Genomic DNA, 17,931 nt, shown 5'->3' with positions numbered 1-17,931 from the left:
AACTCCGCTGGGACAGAGCCTGTGGTGGCACCGGCACGCAGCCACAGTGCCGGGGAGGTGCTTCCTTCACCCCGACCTGGGCTGTGTGCGGCTCCAGCCGAGCTCCCGGCAACCCCTCCAAGGCTCTCAGCCTGGGAGTTCATTTGCAAGAAGAGAAATTCCCATGAAAGAATCATGGCGGTGTTTAAAACTCTGCCCGTCTCCTCTCCCAGAGCACTCAGCGTTCACTACGAGTTGGGCTGTTTGATGTTTGAGCTCAAACTACCTGGCAGGAACTGCTCAGTGTCAGCCAGACGTGCCGCTGCTCTGCAATGAGGCGTTGGGGCCGCTGCGCTCTGATGAAAATGAGTCTGCAGAAATGCCTTCATCGTCTCCTAAATGTTCCCCTTTAGAAAGCTGAATCTCTTTAGGTCTTGGCTAAGTAGTGGCTTGAAGCCTTATGCTTTGCCAGCCAGTCAGTGGCTGGGATTCCTCGCTTCCTTACTTTGTGGTCCCATTCCATTTCAGAGGGAGACTCTAAGGCAGGCAGTGAATGTCAGCACTGTGCTATTTCTGTGCGATGGCTTGCTATTGCTTTACAGCAAAACGTATGCACTTGCTTCCCAGTTATGCTCAGTTGCGTGTTTGTGCCCTGGTTAAATAATACGTAATATCTTCATTTCATTTTGCTAAGAGCTTGCTGCCATCGGTGTTTCACCTTTCTTCATTTCCTCCACCAGGAAGGTGCAGCCCAGGGCTGCGTGGAGCAGCAACCATCCTCCCTGTGACCCGGCCACAGGCGGTGGTGCCAGCAGACGCCCGGTGCCGGCAGCAGGATGGCACCCAGAACCCATCTGTGCAGCAGCAGCCGGGGGCAGAGCGGGGCAGTGCAGAGCAGCACCTGCATGGGGAGCGGCCGGCGGTGAGACCTGTGGCTGAGAATGGAGCTGGGAGCAGGGAGAAGCCTCCAGCGGGCAGCACACCTGCACTGAGGGAAAAGCAAGAGATCCCAAAGAAACCCAGCGTGGGGAAGAAGCCAGAGTGTGAGGGGAAAGATGGGGCTGGGGAAAAGCCAAAGATAACGCCAGGAGCAATGGCAAAAACAGAGAGTGGGGAGAAACCGGGACATGGGGGGAAATTGGAGAGTGGAGGGAAAACTGAGAGTGGGAAAAAGCCGGGGACTGGGGGAAAAACAGAGGGTGGAGTGAAACCTGTGCCGGGGAAGAAGCCAGAGGTGGGGGCAAAACCAGAGGCTGGGGGGAAACAGGAGAGTGGGGAGAAGCCCAAGTTGGGAGAGAAACCAAAGTCTGAACATGGAGACGGTGAGGAGGGTGATGGCAGCGATGATGACGACGATGATGATGATGACAGCGATTACGATGTTGATGAGGAAAAAGTGCACGAGGATAATGTGGAGGATGAGCATGATTATTACTATGGCAATAGTGATGATGAGGGCTATGATGACGATGAGAATGACTATGGAGGTGGTGATGGATTCGGTGACAGTGATGACTGAAGATTACAGTGGTGGAGATGGCAGCGATGCTGGCAGCAGCTCAGTGACCAGCACTGTGGGGTGTGTGCAGAGCACAAGGTGCGAGGACAGCTCATGGCAGGTGGGCACACGGAGCTGCCCCCAACCTCCCCTCACTTCACTCTGCCAGGGCTGGTCCTGGACACCAGCGCTGTTTTGGGCAGGACCTTCTATTTCCTAATAAATCCCACAATGGGCCACTTGCTCAACACAACAAGCTGTCCCTTGTCACAATGCCTGGTGTCTCCAGGCCAGCTTGCATGAATGTACCATTCCCAGCTTCTTTCACAAACCCAGAGATGCCCCTGACACGTCATAGCCTGGGTGAGCAGCCTGATGTGAGGGCAGGACATGTGTGCTGGCCTCAGGACCAGCTGGCTGCCATGGCACTTCCCTCCCACGGGGGCTGGGGATCCAATGAAGGTTCACCAGGAGACCGAGCACCTCAGAAACCAGCAGAGCTAATTGCAGATGGGCTTTAATAGCAAGGAAGAAGCACAGAGACCTCCACGCCCAGTTCTGAGCTGAGGGTGGAGGGGTGGATGTGGGATGGGGGTTGGCGGGTGCTCGCTCTGCAGTCGATGGATGAGTCCATGTCTGGCTGTCTGACTATCTGGCACGAGACTGCACAAGTGGGGTCCTTGGTCCAGGTCCAAACAGGCTAGGTGAACCCTGGGGAGAGATAGGAGCACCCTAACCCTGGGGCACACTGGGCCCTCCCCACGTTTGCTGGTCATGGTACAGAGGGTGCTTTCTGCCATGGGGACACAGCATCCCAGGCCCTCCCCGTAGCCCCTTCCCATGCTCACCTGCAGCCACCAGCCGGGCCCAGAGGCAGCAGAACCCCAGTAGCAGCAGCAGCGACAGCACCCGCATGATGCAGGGGTGGCAGTTTTGGGGCCACGTCGAGTACAGGCAGGGCTTTAAATCCTCCCTGGGACAGAGGCTGGTGCCAATGACCGTGTCCCTGCCACAGCTTCGTCCGAGCGTGACCCCCATGTCCCTCCCTCCAGGAGCTGGTGCTGCTGGACACAGCATGCAGGGAGCATGGAGGTGGGGGATAAGGGTTTGCTGCTTTGCTTTGGGCTCTGAGCAACCCTGAGAGCTGAGCTGCATCATGATGTGCTGCAGCACTGCCAGGGATGAGTATGGGGCCAGGTGGGCAGCGGGGCCGGGGACCCTACTTGAGGCTGGGCACTGCAGGGCAGGTGGAGGAGACTCCTGGGCCAGGTGGTGTGGAGCAGCCCGTGGTGCCCTGGCAGCTCTCCGGGCATTGTTCTGACACCAGGAACAATTGCTGGCTCCTGAAGGACGTCCTGTGACCGGACATGGTCCATAGCCTCGTTCTGCCCAAGCCTGGCTCTATGGATGGGGGCTGAGACCAGCTGGTGGTTACCAGCCCCTCACTCTGGGGTGCCAGAGGGTCCTAGTGCTGAGGATGGGGAGTGGAGACGATGAGGGAAGCCAGGATGGATGCCTGAGTGCCCGTCACACTGTGCTGGAGCTGCCTCTCACCTCACACTCCATCCTTGGCCACAGTTCGGCTCTGACTGTGCCCCAAGTCCTGCAGTGACAGCTCTGGCCCCAGCTCTACTCATCGAAGCCTCCCAGCTCTGCAGCTGTGCTGTCCCAGGAGCTGCTGCTCCACCGTATGCAGGACACAAAGCATGGCAGTGCTGGGCCTTCCCCTGTAGCACCAGGTGTTGGTGGCAGGATTGCTGTGTCAGGCTGTGCAGGCAGGCTGCTGGCACGTGTGTGTGTGTGCAGTGCCAGCCGGGCACGTGTGTGAGCGTGCAAGCCACGCTCTGTAAGCCCATACATGCGTGTGCACAGCCCGAACTGGGTATGTGCTGTGCACCCAACGAACCATGCACACACGTGTCTGTGTGTGTGCGGTCTGAGCTGCCTGCATGCGGCACTACACACCTGCCAGCAGCTGGTGGAGCTGTGGGAACAGCCGTGAGCAATGACACTGCCCATTGTCCCTGCCCAGGGTGGGCTGTGGGGACAGACCTTCCCCACTTGTGCCCTCCCCAGGGAGAGTTGGTGCTGATGGGCTCTATGTGGGGCCGGCGGGTGTTGCTGCACATCAGCACCCACTCTGCCCTTGGCTCTGCCCTGCCATGCCCAGGGTGGCACAGCCTGGCTCGGTTCCCACCGCCCTGGGAGGTGCCACATTCCTGGGTGCTCTCTGAGCTGGCCCTGTCACTCTTTCTGCTGAGGTGGAGGTCTGCTCAGCACTGCTGTGAGTCAGGCTGTGTGTCCCCAGGGCAGGGCAGGAGGGGGCTGTCCATGCAGCTCTGCAGCATTGGGCATCCCCCCCCTGCATGGTGCCCAACTACTCCCTGCCTGCAGCCCCCCAGTGCTGTGAGCCCCGACATCCCCCACTCAGCCCCACCGGGGCGCTGTGAGTGGTTGTAATGACCCTCCAGGTAGGTGAGATACTGAAGAGAGATAGTGGTGGAAAAATGTAGCCCGGTGGATTTGGGCTCCGTGGCCCTGCCCTCCTGCTGGGCGTGGGGCTGGAAGGTCCTGTGCAACCGGGGAATTTCCTGGACAGCTCAGGATGGTGGGAGAGGCATGGGGGGGTCGCTGTAGTGGTGGGGAGGTGGGGGCCATCCCATCCTGGCCACGTCCACACCTTGTGCCTCTTCTCTGGTGCCCTGTGCCCAAACACTGCTGGGGGTCTCAGCCCTCTGAGATTTGGGGGAGAGTTACTGGAAGCTGCAGTGGAACAGAGGCAGGAGGGTGGCACCTCCCTCTGGACCTCACCTGGGTCCAACTCTCCTGCCTCTCCCTGCAAAGCTTTCCTCTTCCTTGACTTCCACGTGGGACAGTAATTACAACAGTAATTAGGAAGACAATTATTCCTGCTGAATGGGAAGAACTTAATCTGCTTCTCTCTGCCTCTGCTGGTTTCACCCCACGCACGCCCATGTGCCCCATGTGCTGCTGGGTGCTGGGCAGCATGCACTGCCCCAGGTCTATCCTGTTGGTGTTTGCACCAGGGCTGCAAGGAGCTGCAAGCAGGTGGGGGCAGCATCCCCATCCACATTCCATCCCAGTCTCCATCCTCATCCTTATTCCCCTTCCTCTTCCCATTCCTACTCTCCATCCCTTCCCCACCACAGCCCCAACTTGCCGGTCACACTGAGGGCTGCACTGGGGCATCCTTCCCGTCCTACCAGTCCCCCCGGCTTTAGGGCTGTGGCCGAGATGCCACCAAGGAAGCTGGGCCTGCTGGGTGCGGCTCGTTACCTGCACGGCAGGAATTAGCAGCGCTCAAGAGCCAGCCCCAAACCCTCCGCCCCACTGACGCACCTTAAATCCCAGCCCACCACACCTGGGGCGCAGAGCCGGCAGCTGTGGGCACCATGGCGCAACAAGCCTGCCTCCTCCTCCTCCTCCTCCTGCTCCCTCTTTCTGCATGGTCAGTCCCGGCCCCGCACGTGCCTGGAAAAGAGGAGCAGATGGGGACAGGTGAGTGTGCGGGGGCATGTCCTGAGGAGGGGATGCTCAGGGAACCCAAGCGTGGTTCAGGCAGCCATGGGGCTGTGGGGTTGGGGGTGGTGAGGTCTGACTGAGGGACCTGTGGGGCTACTTAGCTCTGGTCACTGTGTCCCTCAGCAAAACCTGGGTATTGCCACCACATCTCGGAGCTGGAGAGCCCTCTGGACAGGGACTGCAGCTCGTGCCACAAGAACACCTCCTGCTCCCGCTGTGCTGGCGATGCCGACTGTCCTGGTGCCACCAAGTGCTGCCCCGGCAGGTGTGGCCACATGTGCCAGGAGCCGGTGCTCGGTGAGAGCCAGCGGTGTGCAGTGTGTGGGGGTCGTGGTGAGGTGGGGTGAGATGGTGCAGCAGATGGGGGCTCACAGATGCCATCCCTGAGCTCTGCTTGCACCAGAGGTGAGGGATATGGTTTCCTGGGGAGGTGGGTGGGCGCAGAGCTGGCTCTGGGCAGGGAGGGGCTTGGTGCCATGGGGGCCCCGGAGCGTTCTCCCCTTGAGCCCCATCCTCAGCTCACTTCAGCCCTTGGGACCATGCAGACTTCTGCTACCTGCCCTCGGTCTGTGGGAACTGCAAGGCGCTCTTCATCCGCTTCTTCTACAATGCGTCCAGCCGGCAGTGCGAGGAGTTCATTTACGGCGGCTGCGGTGGGAACAGGAACAACTTTGAGACCAAGCGGGAGTGCTCCCAGGCCTGCTCCCATGTGGGTTCCCAGCCTCACCAGCAGGGCTCCCCCCAGCCCCTGCCCCGTGGGGAGACGCTCCATGCAGCCATGCTCCCAGCCCCACGCCTCTCAGCTCCGGGTGCCCGGTAGCACCTCCCAGGTGTGCACAACCCCAGTCTGGGCAGATATCCCTGTCTGTGTCCCCAGGCTGGGTGGTGGTGGTGGTCATGATGGCCATGCTGGGGCCGTGGCTTGCCCAGGGTGCATGGCACAGGGCTGTGGCGCCCACAACAACCTGGCTGCCCCCCTGTACTGTGCCCTGTCTGGAGGAGCCTAGCCCTGCCTGGGGCCGTGCTGCTGTCAATACAAGGACGGGTCATTGAGCAGGTCTGGCTCCTGTCCTTCCTGCCCCAGGTCTCAGATCCAGCCATCCCAGCACAGCTCCTGAATCTAGATTGGTTTCCGTACCCAGTTCTGCCCTCAAGCTGCAGATTTGACCTGGCCAGGTCCTAAAGTGATGGAGAAACATCCCCACTTTGATGGGGGTCCAAGAGCTGCCCCAGCCCTAGCGCTGTGCTCACCCTGCATTGCTGGACCCCTGTGGCCCCATACATGCTGCGCAGACCCCCTGCCTGGTGCTGGTGAGGGGGACCCCAGCCTGTGCCCTCCAGGGGCAATATGGGGGCTGGGCCCTGCAACACAGAGACTCAAAGGCATCTGAAGATGGCATTCACTCGCTTTATTGCTGGTGATGGTGAGAAGGAGACAGGCCAGCTTGGGTCTGTGACTGCCCCATGTCCCCAGATGAAGGCACCTTCCTGACACAGAGCTGCTATTCTCCCATCATGCAGCACCTGAAAGGGAAATGTACTTCTAGGGAGCCCTGACTGATGGGAGCGTGGAGCAGAGGCCACGGTCAGAGACAAGTGCTGCTGGCACTGCAGCGGTTTGGCATGGCCAGGTCTGGTGAGAGATCCCTTCTGCTCCTCTTCCCTTTGGGTACCCTCACCCTGAAGGCAGCGTCTGTGCCAGGAGCTGAGCCGGGATCACACGGACTGAGGCCCTTTCCAGAAGGCTCTGCCTCCCCTGAGGGGCTGAATTCCCCTTGTGTCCCCTGCAGCTGGTCCTGTCCCTCCGTATCCTCACCATCATATATCTGTGTGCAGACGTGGCTGCAGCCATTGCTGCAGCACTTCTGGCCCTGGGGACAATCCTTATCAGAGCTGCACAGGTCCAAGTATGTCCCACTGCCACTGGGGACAGGGCAGTCTCCCTCCCTTCGTGCAAGGCAGAACGCTCTTTTTGGGCACCCATCTGTGGGCACCCACCATGGATGACCCTGCCAGCTCCAGGACAGGGCTGGACCATGGTTCTCACCTCTAGGCTTGTCTATGCAGACACGGCCACAGATGGTGTGGGTGCATCTCTGTCCCCGGAGGCACTGTGTGTCAGCATCACACTGCTCTGGGCACCGTCTGGCACTACCATGTGGCACAATGTTGACATCGCGCTCTGTGGCAGGAGAGGACACTCACCTGGTGCTGATCTGGGGCTGGGCATGCTTGTTACTTGGGTAGAAAGGGGGGAAGGCACTATGGACAAGGGCATGGGTGGATACGGGGCCATAACAGGCACAGCCTTGGCAGCCCAAGCACACAGCGCTGTTGTGAAGCCCTTATTGGTGCAGGACAGCCATGGTGCCACTGTGGGCTCAGAGCACAGCAGACCCATCACTGTCCCTGCCGCTCACTGACATCCCAGGCCAGGGGATCACCTTCAAGAGAGACAGGCATGCAGGTGTGGCCACAGCCATTGCTGCAGCATTTCTCGCCCCAGGGACACTCCTCGTCCAAGCTGCAGAGGTCCAAGCATGTCCAGGCATCCCTGGGGATGGGGCACACTCCCACTCTCCCTGCAAGGCAGAGCATGTGCTGTGGGACACCCACCTGTGGGCACTCAGCTGTGGGCACCCATCCATGGGTCCTGCCGCACTGGGCACCCTGTGGTTCCCAGATACTTAGATAGTGCTCACCCCCAGGGGTGTCTATGCAGACACGGCTACAGCCCATGCGTGCGCACCGCTGTCCCTGGGGGCACTGTGCATCAGTCTCACACTCCTCTGCACACTGTCCCGAGGCACCACCTTCACTCTCTGCAGGCACAGCCACACGCAGTCACCAGTTGTCCCCAGAGATGGTGGCTGCTCCCCACCACCCAGCTGCTCCCCACTACCTCTGGGTACAGCCACGCAGGCCCAAGTGCAGCCTGTGTTGCAGCACTTCTCATCCCTCCTGCACACGCTGTCATCTAGGCACTGGTTCCTGCGTCGGCGCCGGGGGTCCCAGCATGGCTCTGCCCGGGGGCACTGCCCGGGATGCTCTATGGGAGGAGGGGCCGTGGCTGAGTGCAGGGGTCCCCTGCATTGCCAGCAGTGTTGATGCTGCTGCTTCTTGCCCGTGGTGCAGCTGGGACCAAACCACCTGCCCACACCTCTGGCCGGGCGGGAGCAGCGCATGGCGCAGCCAGAAAAGCAGCACTTCTTCTGCCGGGGGCAGTCCCGGTCGTGCAGGCATTCATCGTCCTCCGTGCATGGCTCTGATGTCAGCTGTGGCCTCACCTTTGGGCACTGCCCAGGTTTGTCTGAGAAAAGGGAGGGAAGGGTGTAGCAGGGCCACGGGCTCACCCACAGGGACTGGGCTGCGGGCATGGCAGTCTTGGCACCTTGGGGCCACTCTTGGAGCCACGTAGAACTCTGTGTGCTCTGTGCACCAGGCTGTGTCTGTGCCTCCCCACAAGAGGCTGGGCACTGTCCCGGCTGCTTGAGGCACTGCTGGCACAGCCCCATCTCTTCCTCCTCACCTGGCTCTGGGGCCATGCAGACGTGGCCACATCGGCTGCTGCAGCACTTCTCGTCCCCTGGACACTGCCAATCTCCTGCACAGGGATCCTGGCACCTGGACTCCTCTGCCTGCTCAGTCAGGGGGCAGATCCCTGGTTTCTCTGGAAGGTAGGAGATGTGCAGCTGGGGGTGGCTGGGCATGACCAGAGCTGTCCTGGGGGGGGTGCTCAGTGGCTCCAACCTTGGGCTGGACGCAGACACATGTAGTCACAGCCCCGCAGGCAGCACTTCTCTTCACCACGACAGTCAGCATCATGCCGGCACCATTCTCTGCAGTCATAGCTGGGGAACAGCCCGGCGTTGGCTGGGCAGAAGCCATCCTTCCCTGTAGGGCATGGTGTGGAATGGAGCAGGTCCCACTCTGCAGTGCAGTGGTCCCATGGGGACACATCCCAGCGCACATCAGCAGGGTTACATTGCCTGATCCATCACTGCATCCCTCCATGTTGGGGCCCCCTTTTCCTCCCAGGGTGGCAGCTCTGCCATTGGTGTGGCTCCACGTGGCAGGGGCAGAGCCGGCAGTATCAGCACTGCAGAGCAGAGCTTGGATGGTGGGGTCATTGTGTTGGAGGTGAGAGCAGGATGACCACTGCAGGGTGTCTTCATTGTCCCCACCACGTCCTTGTTGCTGTGTGCACTGCTCCCATCCCAAGCCCCTCTTTGCCTGTGATGGGTACCGTGGGCACCCCTGGTCCCCAGGCCACGGCTCTGCCTGTGATCCACGTCCCACCCCGTCCCACCCCTCTCACGTGCTGGTGCTGCAGGCAGGCACTGTAGGCCGCAGCTGCTGTTGCAGCACTTCAGCGCATTGGGGCAGTCGCCGTCTCCATCGCACTCCTGCTGGCACAGCCCCTCCAGCTCCGGCAGCACGGCGGGACACTCTCCGCTTTTGGGTTTCTCTGGTGGAGCAGAGCAATCAGGAGCAGCCCTGAGCACGGCTGGATGCCGGGGGACATGGCACATGGCATTGCCCCCAGCACCCGGAGCACAGTGCCCTCACCGTGGCCCAGGCACGCCCGGCGGCATGCTGCCCGCGTCCCAAAGCGGTTGGCGTTGCCCCCGCAGCCGCTGTAGGGGAAGGTCTCGCAGCGCCCGGAGGTGACGTTGTAGAAGAAGCTCAGCTCACGGCCGCCGCAGGGCCCCGGCACAGCGGGGAGGTGGCAGATGTCTGCAGCACAGCCCTGAGCGCCCCGTGGAGCCGTGGCTGCCCCGATGCACGTGGCTCCGGCGGTACCCAGAGGCCTTACCCTGCGCCGGCTCCACGCAGGCCAGACCGCACCCCAGCAGGCAGCACTTCTGGCTGCCCAGGCAGTCTTTGTCCTCCTGGCACCGGAAGGAGCAGGGGTAAAAGAGCCACTTCGGGGCCGCAGCGGGGCAGGCTCCGGGCTTCTCTGCAACACCGAGTGGTGCGGCAGGGGGTGAGCTGCAACCCGAGGGCACCAACGGCAGCACCGACATATCTGCCCCTGTGGCCGTCCCTGTGCCGCATCACAGATCTCCCCCTGTTGTGTCTCAGACCCCCTGTGCACCATCCCAGATGCTTCACCTGCCCCATCCCGGCCTTTGGAGATGGGTTTTGCCAGAGGTGCCAGAGCTGCTCTGGGCAATGGGAAAAGGACAAGGACGGGGATGGGGCTGGAGGACAAGGGATGCTGCGGCTGTGCCAATGGTGCCGTACCTTCTGCCGGGGGTGTGCAGCGGAGGCTGCACTCGTGGGAACAGCACTTGAACCAACCGGGACACACTGAGTCGTTGGTGCAGAGGGGGGGCTCCTGGTGGAGGCAGCGTGTGAAGTCCCGGGGACACAGACCTGGTTTTTGCAGCTCCCCTGTAGCAGGACTTGGGGTCAGGGCAGCACCCAGCATTGCCCTGCCTGCGGAGGGGATGGCTGCAGCCTCTGCGACCCACTGCACCCCTCCCTGCCACGTGCGCCCCAATGCAATGTGCACCCCAATGCAATGTGCACCCCTTCCCTACTGCCTCTCCCCTCCTGGCACAGCCCCCTGGCATGAAGCTCATCCTCCCTGCGTCACCCTGGTGTGTGTTCTCAGCCTGGCTGAGGCTCCAGTCCACATCTCCAGGGGGAGGGAAGTCACTGCTGCCGTTTCCCAGCGGTGTCACGCAGATGAAGCCGCAGGCGGTGAAGCAGCACTTCTGGTCCTGCAGACACTCTCTGTCACCATCGCAGGTGTCGGGACACGGCATGCGCTGAGGCTGAGATGAGGGTTGGGGGCAGACGCCGGGGTGGGCTGTGGAGTGGGAACACCTGAGTGGGGAACTCGGGGTGCTGCACTCTCCCTGCAGCTGGGAATCCCCTGGCCCACAGCTGAGGCTGCTGCGCCTGCGCTGAGCCGGGGGATGCCGTGTGAGCACCGCTTCTGCAAACAGCCCTTGTCAGCTCTTGGCAGCGTTGTGCTGTTTGAGTTGCAAACAGAGACGCTGCTGGGAAGGTTTCACTGCAAACAGCAGCTGTTCCACTCAAACAAAGGAAAGCTCCCATCGCCGTGGAGGCGGCACTAGTGCAGAGCCGGGCTGCTCTGGTGCAGCTTCGTCCCACGCAGGGTGGGACGGGGGCACTCAATGGTGTGTGCCCACTGCATTGCCCTCAGCCCCACCGTGCTCAGGGGGTTCAATCAGAGGATCACAGAATCACAGAACTGTAGGGGTTGGAAGGGAACTCTGGAGGTCGTTGAGCCCATCCCCATGCAGGTTCCCTACAGCAGGTCGCACTGATAGGTGTCCAGATGGGTCTTGGATATCTCCAGGAAAGGAGACCCCACCACCTCTCTGGGCAGCACCCACCTGGATGGCTCTGCATGGATCAGGTGCTACATGCAGGGCTGAGGAAGGGAGGTATGGCCTGAGGAGAAAACTGATCCAAGTCAGCTCAAGACTGCAAGGGGGTGGCTGGGAGCAGCTGCCAGCCCTGAGACCCCACAGCAGCATGGTGTGCACGGCACCCAAACTGCTGCCCTGCACAGCCCCTGCACAGCCCCAGGCCCTACCCAGCATCCCCAGTTCTGGGCTCTGCCAGAGCAGCAGAGAATAGCAATGTCTCAGCTCAGAAGTGCCAGCACTGAGGGACAGGGTGCTGACACAGGGTGCACCTGGACAGAGCTGGCTCAGACCCCCCTGCTGGTACTCACCATCTTCCTCCCCCAGTGCAGTGCTCAGCTCTGTCCTGAGGAGCAGCCCCAGGAGGAGGCAAAGCTCCAGGCACACGGTGCTGCAGGGATGCTGCATGCTCACAGCTGAGGGTTTAAAGTCTCTGTCGGAGCTGCCAGGGGTGCTGCAGCACAGCTGGTGGGGAGCAGGCAGAGAACAAGGGGAGGGATCGTTCCCAGAACCACAGGCACCCTGCCAGCCGGCTGCTTATCACCAGCTACAGCGCGCTTTTGGGTCAGGATGACCCATGGGGATGGGACTGGGGCAGGGACAGGACAGCTGAGGTCACACGGGTGCCATCCCTGCAGTACTGCACTGCAGAGCCTGGAGAGCCCCGGGGATGGAGGACAGTGATGGGATCGGCCAGGATAGGAGCAAGAGGGACTGCATGGCTCCCAGCACATGGGCGTTGCTTCTCACCCTGTCCCCAGGCTGAGCGCTCCATCTGCCCCTGACTGTGCTTCCAACCCGAGTTTCACACCTCGGGATGCAAATAAACCCTTTCTTGGTGTAAGGAATCTGAGTCAACAGGTTTCTGGCACTCCTGTCCGTGACTGCTGGGACAGCTGCAGTGTTTCCCCAGGACCCTGACAGTGGGGTGGTGGTGCTTGAGGAGCACGGCATGGAAATGGGGCCTCCTCTCACTGCCCTGGGGCTGCCTGCAGCCACATGTCCACCCGCAGTGCTTGCACCACGGAAAACCCCCAGCACACCTCAGGCAACAGAAAGCACCCAGAGCAGCCGGGCTGCCGCACGCTGGTTTATTCTGGGTCAGTGTTTCCAGGCAGACTGGGGGTGTCTGTGCCGTGCACACACAGAGGGGCTGGATGTAGGGGTTTGCTTCTGTCCCTGAAGCACAACTGTGGGAGGTGAGGGTGGCAGAGAGCTCAGCCAGAGTGGGTCACACAGTGCTGCCAGAGGGATGGGAGCAGCAGGGCAGTGGGTGCTGTGATGGTGGTGGGGTGGAATGACCTTGAAATGGCAGCTCCCACTGCCACCCCCCAGCCGCGACTAGGCTGTGCCTGGAAGAGATGGATGTGGTGGTCAGAGCAGGATGAGTGCCCCATCCTGTGCCTTCCCTTGAGGGCTGGGTGTGGAGCTGGTCTTACCCGGCAGTGGAGGAACACATGTGCGGCCACAGTCCTGCAGGCAGCACTTCTGGCTGGGTGGACAGTCCTTGTCCTCCAGGCATAGGATGAGGCACTCACCAGCCCTGGTAGTTGTGGCAGGACAGAGCCCTGGGCGCACTGTGCATGTGCAGAGAGAGGGAATGGTGTGATGAGCCCCTGGCCCTGGCTGCTGCTCCTCCCCAAGCCCCCTCAGCCCCCAAAGGAGGGAGGGTGCACAGCCAGGGATGGGGACACATGGGGAAGTGGCACAGTCTCTGCCCCATGGCACAAAGCTTTTACCCTCAGTGGGCAGTTTGCAGACGTGGCCACAGCCGGTGGTGCAGCACTTCTTGGCCCCGGGACAGTCAGCATCGCTGTCACACTGCTCCAGGCAGGGGCCCAGGGAGCCCCGCAGCAGCACGGGGCACGCACCAGACTTTGCTGCAAGAGAGCAGCCGTGAGCATCACAGCCCTGAGCATCAAAGCCCCACTGTGCCCGAGGGAGCTTGGCTGCACTGGGAACCTGTGCCTTGTGCATGGCTCAGGGTTGCAGTGTGACCCTGCCCCAACTCCCCTCTGGCCTCCATCCTGCCTCCATCCTGCCCCTGTGGCATGCATGGGGAGTGCACAGCAGGAGGATGCACACCCCTTGCACTGCCTGGAGAGGAGTGGGAATGGGGGCAGCAGGTACCTGTGTATGGGGTGGTGCAGGCCAGCCCACAGCCAGAGAAGCAGCACTTCTTGTCCCCGGGGCAGTCCTTGTCATCAGTGCACTGGTTGGAGCAGGCAGCAGCACGCCAGGCTCGCTTCCATGGGCAAAGGCCAGATTTGGCTGTAGGGGACAGGGGGCTCAGGGTACTGCTCAGAGCCAGCCTGCAGCACCGATGCATTGCTCTCACGATGATGGAACTGCCAACCCCTGGCTCTGCCCCACTCCACAAGCACAATCCCCCAACACAGACAACCTTACCTGGCTCAATTCGCAGGCACAGGGCACAGCACCTCTCCCCATGGCCACACACCGTCTCATTGCAGCAGCTCACCCCGCAGTTCACCCATCCAGAGCTGACCAGGCTCTCTGTGAGATGAGAAGCGCTGTGTGCTGGGGAGCACAGCTCTCTCCATGGCACCCATCCCCTGCCCGGCACCAGCATCCCCACAGCTCCCCATACCTGCAGTAGGGAGCAGGCAGGAGCGCACGTCCTGGAGAAGGCAGCACTTGTCAGTGCCGGAGCAGCTGTGGTCAGACAGGCAGAACCTCCTGGTGGGGCGCATGGGGCTGCTCCCCACTGCTGGGCACACACCTGCTTTGCTGGGGGCAGGCATGGCGGCTGGCGGCCGCTGGCCCCGCTGTGCCCGGCGTGGTGGGGGGCTGCCAGGGGGGCCATTGCCGCGATCCCCACGGTGCTGCTGGGCTGGGGCAGGTGGCAGCTCGGCACACAGGACCAGGAGCAGCAGCACAAAGGCGCAGGCGCTGGGCATCGTGCTGCTGGGGGGAGCTGTGGCACTGTGACTGCCAGTCGGTATTTAAATCTGCTGGGGGGAGCCGGCCCATGGCAGCGCGTGTTTCTAGGGCTGTGGGAGCACTGAGCATGAACAATTCGTTTGGAGGGAGACTCCCAGAGCAGCGCTGGGCTCCCAGCCCATGGCTGGCGCATCCCCTGCAGCGCTCCCTTTCCAGGTCACCAGTGACCCGCAAACAGGGGATGTGGGAGGTGCTCCCCAACCCTGCTCCCTGTGCTCCCCGATGTGGGCACCTGGGAGAGCCTGGGAGAGCCTGTGCATCCCATCACTGCTTCCCAGAGTCCACCCCATCCTGCCCAAAGAGCATCGGCACCATCTCCCAGCACACGCAGAGTGGGGAGCAATGCTGCAGAGCTGTGATGGGACGTGTGTGGGGACACGTCTGTGCTGCAGGCACCAGGCTGTGCACGACAGGCTGCAGGGTGGCTGCGTGTGCCTGGCCCAGCTGTGCTCAGCGCAATCCCCCCCAGACCTTCAGAAGTCCATGGTATCATTTGCTCTGGCCCTGGGGGTTCCTCAGCTCCCCTGGGTCTCCTGGGGAGAGTGGAAGAGCAACAGGAGCAAGGGCTGGGTCTGAGCAGGGTGGGCAGGGATGGGGTAGGGACAAGCAGGCTTTGGTGCCCATGGCTCCCTCAGTCTGCTGCCATGGGCGCTGTGCTGCTGATGGGCTGGGAGCGCATAGTGCAGGGGGTGCTTTGAGAGATGCCCTGCCATTGCACACAGCAGCAGCAGCATCACCATCCCCCTAGGCCATCACAGAGCTCCGCTCCGTGGACACAGCTGTAACTGCATATCATGCCCCAGTTGGAGCACAACCCTTAACAGGCCGAGGAGAAAATGTTGGAACAGCTGAGGCTGTGAGACAGCGCTGAGCAGGAGAGTGGGCTGGGGAGCCTTGGGGAAATGGGGCCTGGGATCAGCACTGCAGGAACGGTGCTGGCTCGGGGTGCAGACCCTTCTAGACCCTGCCTGCTCCATCACCCATTTGGGCACACTGAGTGCACTGCAGAGCACAGCCGGGAGAGCATCAGGACGGAGACGTGGCCAAAAACAGGGCAGGGAGTGGCTGCTTTATTGGCGAGAGTGCAGGGGGCTGCGGCACACCCCGAGAGGGGCCCTGGAATGGGAGCTGAGGCTGAAGGCTCCACGTTGGGATCCAGGCCGGGGCCGGGGCAGGAGGGCACCGGGGGTCGGGCAGTGCGGCGTCTCATTGGGCAGCAGCTTCCCTGTAGCTGGGATGAAGGAGGCTGCACCTGCAAAGGGAGCAGAGGGCTGTGAGCAGGATGGGGCAAGTGGGACAGGAGCCCAGGGCTGGGTGGGTGCTGACTGACCTCAGTGCAGTGGAGTCATGCAGGAGACCTTCCCGCAGCCATTCCTGCAGCACTTCATGATCCCAGAGCAGTTGGAGTCCGCCTTGCACTGGTTCATGCAGAGTCCCAGCATGGGGATCCCTGGCTTCATGGATGGGCAGGTGCCAGGTTTATCTGCAAGGCAAAGGACACAGCGTGAGACCCGCTGTCCCTGGCGTGGTGCGCAGGGCTGTGCTGCAGCTCCTGGGGCTGAGCATGGGGAGCACCCTGCAGCAGTGCGGCTGTGGGGCCGTGCCTGGCGCAGAGCTGGGAAGGGCACTGCTTGGAGACCCTTCCTGAGCTCATTGCTGGACGCAGGACAGTGCTGGGGCTGACACAGTGTGCAGCTGGTGCTCCCCAGAGGATGTGAAGTGCAGTGGGTGTGTGCTCTCTTCCCCTGACAGTGACCTCAGCAGCACCAGGGATGCTCAGAGCCAACGGAGCTGCAGGCAGGAGGAAGGGGTGAGCATGGCCAGCACCACCCCAAGCTGTGTGGGCAACTGCTCCATGGAAGCACAGCTCAACCCTGGGGGCTCCGTGCAGAGTCCCATGACTGTGCTGCAGCCAGAGCACAGGGGATGCCCAGGACCAAACCGCTACCGAGCGCCGGGAGCCCCAGAGCTCGTTGGCTCATGGGAGCAGGACTTGCACCAACCCTGGGAGCATTACCGTTGGGCTCCTGGCAGGCCTTGCCACAGGCTGCTGGGCAGCACTTGAGGGTGCTCTCGCAGTCGCCATCAGACTGGCACCCCGTCGTGCAGTTCGCGTCTTCTGCTGCTGGCTCTGGGCACACGCCGGCTTTTACTGGAAGGCAAAGGCACACGTTGTGGGTGGGAGGGCTGACTGGAGGAGGGCGATGCTGTTCCCAGCCGTGGTGTGGGCTCAGGGATGCTGCAGAGCTCAGCCACGCTGCAGAACGTGTGCCTGGAGCCCATCCCCAGCAGGCCCCAGGCCAGGAGTGATGCCGGCTGCTGCCGCGGGGCCGTGCGCTCATACTCACTCGTGACATTCTGGACGGATGCTGGCAGCAGCTCTGCCCAGAGAACCAGGAGCCCCGCGAGGAGGAGCACGCTGATGGCCTTGTGCATGGTGCAGGGGAGCTGTGCGCGTGCGGGGCCACCCGGCTGGGCTTTAAGCTCCTCTCCAGGTGGGGCGGGAGGGGACTGCCTTCCGGGTGGCTCATAAGGAACTGGCTGGGCCAGGCTCCCCCTTCGTGCCATTGCACAATCCCCAAGTATCAGGTATCTGCTCGCTGCTGGCAGCTGACCAGGAAGTGGGAGCCTCGAGGAGCCCAGGCGTCTACGCAGAAAACTTGCCCGGCAGGAACAGCAGCCAAGCGCCGTGCTCTGCATCGCCGTGCTCTGCATTGCCATGCTCTGCATTGCCATGCTCTGCATCGCCGTGCTCTGCATTGCCATGCTCTGCATCGCCGTGCTCGGCAGGCTGGGAACCCCCAGCCCACAGCATGTGGGGCACAGGGCCATGCCAGGGCTGCTACTGATCAGCTCTGGGCCGGGGCCAGCAGTAGATGTGGGGCACATAACTGCTGTGCTTGGACCCGTCCCGTCCTGTTGCACATGTGAGCACAGCTTGTGCCCTGACGTGCTGCTTGGGGATGCAGTGGTGCTCAGGTGGGTGGTGGGCAGGGAGTGAGCTGCTGTGTGCTCTAGCTGTGTGTGCTGCTCTGTGGCACCGTGCAGTGGGAGCTGTGTGGCCCCAGACCCCCTCTGTGGGCCACCTCCCCTGCAGCCTGTGCACTGGGTGCCTGGCGGTGCTGAGCAGCACCAATCCGGGCTGTATTTGAGCAGACCAAGCAATCCTAATCGCCCCACGTGGCTGCAGGCTCTCATCACTGTTAGCCGCTCCACCAGTTCTTGCTCATCTGCAGGCACTACCGGCAGTGGTTTTCATTCCTTTGGGTTTGCTGATGGAAGCAGAGCAGCTCAGCACTGTGCTGGGAGACCCGAGGTCCTTCCCTCACTGTTCCAGGTTTGGCTCAGTGCATTTGGTCACTGCGTAGGACCCAGTGCTCTGCATGGTGCTGGTGCTGCCCAGCTGCAGGGCTGGGGATGGATCTGCTCTTCTGGGAAGAACCCAGAGCATCCCCAACCTCAGCCCTGTCCTGGATCTATGCCTGGGCTGAGCCTCTCCTCTGCAGTGTGAGAGTGGAAATGGGGCCCTCCTCCATTGCTGAG

General features: G+C 62.0%; 2 protein-coding genes across 2 annotated transcripts; both read right to left on the bottom strand.

The window, feature by feature from the left end:
- Positions 1–6,838: 6,838 nt before the first annotated feature.
- LOC140259349 (uncharacterized) lies at positions 6,839–14,345 on the bottom strand. Its single transcript, XM_072350585.1, has 18 exons — positions 14,036–14,345; positions 13,834–13,941; positions 13,555–13,695; positions 13,164–13,304; positions 12,864–13,001; positions 10,623–10,838; positions 10,268–10,417; positions 9,837–9,980; positions 9,590–9,757; positions 9,339–9,488; positions 8,771–8,914; positions 8,550–8,690; positions 8,181–8,330; positions 7,923–8,069; positions 7,723–7,842; positions 7,465–7,602; positions 7,068–7,202; positions 6,839–6,891 (listed from the first exon to the last, which is right to left on the bottom strand). The coding sequence occupies exons 1-18, from the start codon at positions 14,343–14,345 to the stop codon at positions 6,839–6,841; spliced, it is 2,694 nt and encodes an 897-aa protein (XP_072206686.1).
- A 1,242-nt stretch (positions 14,346–15,587) lies between these two features.
- LOC140259371 (WAP four-disulfide core domain protein 2-like) lies at positions 15,588–16,854 on the bottom strand. The gene is made up of 4 exons (XM_072350616.1): positions 16,737–16,854; positions 16,406–16,540; positions 15,719–15,871; positions 15,588–15,640 (listed from the first exon to the last, which is right to left on the bottom strand). Exons 1-3 carry the CDS (start codon positions 16,822–16,824, stop codon positions 15,720–15,722), a joined length of 375 nt encoding a protein of 124 aa, XP_072206717.1. The 5' UTR covers positions 16,825–16,854; the 3' UTR covers positions 15,588–15,640; position 15,719.
- Between the last annotated feature and the right edge of the window lie 1,077 nt (positions 16,855–17,931).

This window comes from Excalfactoria chinensis, chromosome 15 (genome assembly GCF_039878825.1).
Source record: "Excalfactoria chinensis isolate bCotChi1 chromosome 15, bCotChi1.hap2, whole genome shotgun sequence".
Lineage (NCBI taxonomy): Eukaryota > Metazoa > Chordata > Aves > Galliformes > Phasianidae > Excalfactoria > Excalfactoria chinensis.
Note: the sequence above shows the minus strand (reverse complement) of the source record. Positions and strands in the feature narration are given on the sequence as shown.